Source organism: Oppia nitens, unplaced genomic scaffold (assembly GCF_028296485.1).
Source record: "Oppia nitens isolate AA-2021 unplaced genomic scaffold, nextdenovo-longstitch-racon4-pilon3 scaffold34_pilon_pilon_pilon, whole genome shotgun sequence".
Taxonomy (NCBI): domain Eukaryota; kingdom Metazoa; phylum Arthropoda; class Arachnida; order Sarcoptiformes; family Oppiidae; genus Oppia; species Oppia nitens.
In genome coordinates, this window is record NW_026533215.1 from 237,484 (window position 1) to 242,500 (window position 5,017).

The 5,017-nt window shown below is 23.3% G+C and overlaps 1 protein-coding gene across 1 annotated transcript in view; it reads left to right on the plus strand.

Annotated features, from left to right (window-relative positions):
* Positions 1 to 474: 474 nt before the first annotated feature.
* The window catches only part of LOC128956952 (uncharacterized), a 101,677-nt gene continuing 97,134 nt past the window's right edge, over positions 475 to 5,017 (plus strand). The window contains exons 1-4 of the mRNA XM_054302666.1: positions 475 to 816; positions 938 to 997; positions 1,271 to 1,778; positions 1,921 to 2,104. Of these exons, the coding sequence (XP_054158641.1) occupies positions 491 to 816; positions 938 to 997; positions 1,271 to 1,778; positions 1,921 to 2,104 (1,078 nt within the window). The 5' untranslated portion in view covers positions 475 to 490. The remainder of the gene's footprint in view (positions 817 to 937; positions 998 to 1,270; positions 1,779 to 1,920; positions 2,105 to 5,017) is intronic.

Consider the following 5,017-nt stretch of genomic DNA (forward strand, 5'->3'; position numbering starts at 1 on the left):
TCTATAACTTAATTTTGATTATTTGTTTGTTAAGTTGTTATGAAATAATTTAATATATTGTAGATAATTAATGCATTATAATTTATATACTATTATATGAATATTAAATACTATTAAATACTAGTAATTTTATTTATTTAAAACATACTAATATAAGACTAATATAAGTATACTCACTATACTATACTATAATGTATTAATAAAATATTACAAAAAAACATTAAAACAAAATTTTTAAAAAACTCAGATAAAATGACATTTCAATAAATACTTCTAAAAAAATAATATTGAATTTCTTCAAATTTTTTATTTTAACAAATACTCAAATAAAACCTATTAAAATAATATTTAATATATTAACAGGAAAAATAGTTTATAATTTTTTTCCAGTAAAATATATATTATATTACAAAAAAAAATTACACTTAAATTTATAAAGTTTTAGTATTATTTTTTTTTATAGATATAACTTATAAACTAATGGTAACTTATGGTTTTGATAGTTAATTTACTTGTAATTATTAGCCTAACTGTTTGGCCAATTGTGGTCAGTGGTCGTCGATGGGTGAATCAGCCGATTTACGGGTCAGTGGCCACACACGCCCGTTGGCGACACTATGAAAATGTTACCGAACTGGGCTGCGGTCGAGGCCGCCAATCGGTGACAATGTTAGGCAAGTGTTTCAAATGGCAAAACATTATGGGCACTGGCCAGATTCAACAGGGCCGGGATGCCCAGTCAATGGAGGCACCCTGGATAGTCTACTTTCATTTTAGCTATGTACCCTGGTATCTACCTGTTATGTACACAAAATGGTATATACCGTTTATATAATAATTATTTACATAAATAATTGATACAAATTATTTTTGTTGTCTGGTTTTTTATTTAAAAATAAATTATATATATATATATTTAAAAAAATATATACTCCAGGTACTGTACTGGTTCAATAATAAATAGACGTTGGATACTTACTGCCGGCCATTGTCTATAGTAAGTCAATTAACTTATAATTATCATATATTTGTTATATTAAATATATTTTTGTTAAATAGTTTTTTTATTTAATGTAATTATATTTAATAGCTATTATTATAATTATTTAATTAATACAGTAGTAGTAGTAGTTGCTGTAATAAAAGTACTAATATTGATAATTATAGTTAATTAAAAAAATAATTATAAATTACAATTAATTAATAATTAATTAATAATAATTAATTATTATTATTAATCATAAAACACATACTGTATGGTCTATCATAGTTTGCACGAAAATGACAAACCACATCCACTGGTACCTAACTGGGCAATTATATCGGATCTAAGTGTATGGCCCGGCCTTCAGGATTGGCCGTCGAGACCCAATTCCTATAGTGTAGCCGACTATTGGGTATTTCCGGCATTTACGGCCAGCCAGAAGGCTAACTCGGCCAACGATATCGGACTAATCAAACTAAAACAAGACATACCGTTACGGAGTGATTCAGATGATACCGGTGCCAGTGATGGTGAACAGATTGTACGCAACCAAATGAATGCAATTTGTTTGCCAGATATGGGACTACGTAATAACGATTCCGAGTGGGCCTACTTTGCCGGTTGGGGTGCACTGGGACCCAGTCGGCAAAATTGGGGACGACTACAGATAGGGTCCGGGCGTATCAGGTTTGATATTATTGCATTCAAAGCGGATAAAAAGCCAAACTATTGGAAAGAAAACTCGACATACCTGAGCTTAATGACCGGTCCGGGCGAACCAACAATGTGTCATGTAAGTTATTATGTATAATACAGTACATAGGTGTATATCAAAATTTTAATTAGACACCCACCCACCCGCACACAAACTCATATAAACAGTTATATATATACACTTATTTTACAAACACACCCACACCCACCCACCTATCCAGGGTGATTCAGGTGGTCCATGGTGGCAGTACGACAGTGGACGAGCGATACAGGTAGGTGTGATGTCGATGGGCACCGGCGACAAAGTGGACGGCTATTGTCCCCATCAGGACTACAATAAAGAGTTAACGGGTGTTAGGGTTTCATACAAAATGGATTGGATTGTCGATACCGTACGCAAACATGGCATGACTTAATCAATCAATCAATCAATATATATATATACTGTATATATATAATTTATAAATGTTTGCTAAAACTTAATTAATTTTTTAATACGTTGATGTAAACAACTTTTGAAACAATAATTTTAAAATTAGTATTATTAATATAATTATAAACAATTTAACACTATATATATACTGTATATTCTTAATTAATTAGTTTTATTATATAAAATATTACAATTAATTTATAAAATATGAAAAAATTAGCTAAATAATTATAAGTAATTAATTGTATAATTTATATAAACTATTAATATTGTCTATTATTTTGTGATATTTCTACAAATGTTAACAAATAAGATCACAAATACTTATTTTAAAAAAATAAAAATATTTTTTCAATTAACGTCTTACGGAAACAAACAAAACAAAAACATTATGTTTTGTGTCGATTCAGTAAAAAATATAATATATATATATATATAAGTTATCAATAAATAAAACATTATATATATATAGAAGTATATATTGCTTACTATTATACCATATACACTGTATATATAAGCAATAACTATTGTATTGATATATTATCGATATATATATATATATATATATATATATATATATATATAGTGTAATAATCTAATAATATACAGTAGTATATAATACAATCATTATTAAAGTTATTAATGTAATAAATGTATTTTGTTTTTTTTGTTACATATAATACAGTATACAATACAGTATGTGTTATATTATAGAGTAGTTGTGGGAAACAATAATGATATAAATCTCTATTAAATAAAAAAAAATATTTTTTTTATAGACAATTGACTTTATTCTCTCTCTCTCTCTCTCTCTCTCTCTCTCTCTCTCTCTCTCTCTCTATCACTCCATCGATATATACTGTAGTTTGGATAAAAACAATTGAAATGAAAAAACGCAATATATATAAAACAAATTATTATATAATTTACTTTTTTTTTGTAGTTGTTGTGTGAGTATCATTGAAAATAAACTTTTAGTATGGATTTTATTTGAAGAAAAAAAAAGTTAAACTGTATATAAAGTTCAGAGTATTTATTGAATTTTATTTTATTTTTAAAAACACAAATCACTCGCAACTGTATCTTATATTTACTCTCGATTTAGAAACACTCAGAGAGAGAGAGAGAGAGAGAGAGAGAGAGAGAAAGAGAGAGAGATAATAGTTATTGACTGAAAGTTTAGATATAAAATACAGTAGTTTTTTGATACAAAAGTTATAGATTTTGTATTTTTTTGTAACCATTAAATTATTTTATTAACAATTAATAATTAAAGTTTTGTATTTTCTGAATAAAAATATTAAATGGTATATAATATACAGTATATATATATATAAATATAAAATAATATTTATATTAATTTTTTTATGTAAAATAATTAGTTATTATTATAATTTGTTTAAATTTATATAATTTATTAGTATAAGTATATTTAAAATTTTTATTTGTTTTTTTAACTTTTTTTTTTAAAAAAATTAAGATTGATATTTATGTTGGTAGCAAAATTAAAAAATAATACTATTATTTTGAGATTATGGCAAATAAATTGTAAAAAAATCTATAACAATAGTAATTTTTATTTAAGGATTAAATTTAATGGCAAATAAATACAGTATGATTTATTTTTTGTTAGTTTTTTTATTATTATTACAGATATACCTATATATATAAACATTAGTTAGATATTGTTGAGATTATATTTTTTAAAATTTATTTTTAGTTATAGTGAAATTATATTTTTAGTAATTTTTTAAAAATAAATATAAAATATTTCAATAAATAATAATTATTAAGTTTTTTTAATGCTATAATTATTTATCTAATTAATGTAACATAAATTATATAATTAATAATTATTAATAGTAATTTATAAAAAAAAATATAAATAATTATTATATTTAACTTATTGCAAAACTATATCTTGTTATTACAGTATTATTATTATACAAAATTTAAGATTTGTATTATTAATAACTATTGATAACTATATGAAATTTACTATTTTATATAATATAACAAAAATTACTATTCAATATAATCTAACTAAAAAAACAAACATATTATTTAGTTTATATACAGTATATGTTATATACTGTATATATGTATATAATATTATCTATAATACAGTTTAGTGTAATGTATGGCCAGTGGACTGTATGGCACCATAAGATGTATCACTAATTTTTTTTTTTTTGTAGGACTCATCTCTCTATTGAATAACAAACAATAGACCCATAGATAATATGATACTATTTTATATAATAGTATAGCAAACACATTAAGATTGAAATAAAAACTAGAAATAAGTTAAGTTAAAAAAAATAAGATAAACCGTATCTTATGGTCAATACATTTCCGTTATATATATATATATATATATATATTGTATAACCGATAGACTAGTCTAGTAATGTTTGAAAGTAGTGAATAAAAATCTATTGAATAACAGAAAAATAAAAATAAAAGAGAAATATATATATAGTTATTGAAAAGTTCACTTCATTTCACTTAATATCTTATTTTTACTATTGATATATAACATGAAAATGTGTTTTTTGTTATTATTATTATTATTACTATTTTCTATACATTGATTATTATATTGTAAAGTATATACAGTATATAATAGATAGTATAATGCATTAGTTTTCTTTCTCAACAATATTAAGTTCATTATATTTTTATTATTATTTATTACTTTATATTATATAATTATATTATTGATTTTATGTTTTTATGTGTTATTTTTGTTGTTATACTGTATATATAAATATATATTACATAATTTGTTTGGTATAATATAACCCCTATTACCGGAATCGCTATAATAATACCAATTACCCGCATATTAGTATTATTATTATTATTATTTATAAATACAGTAT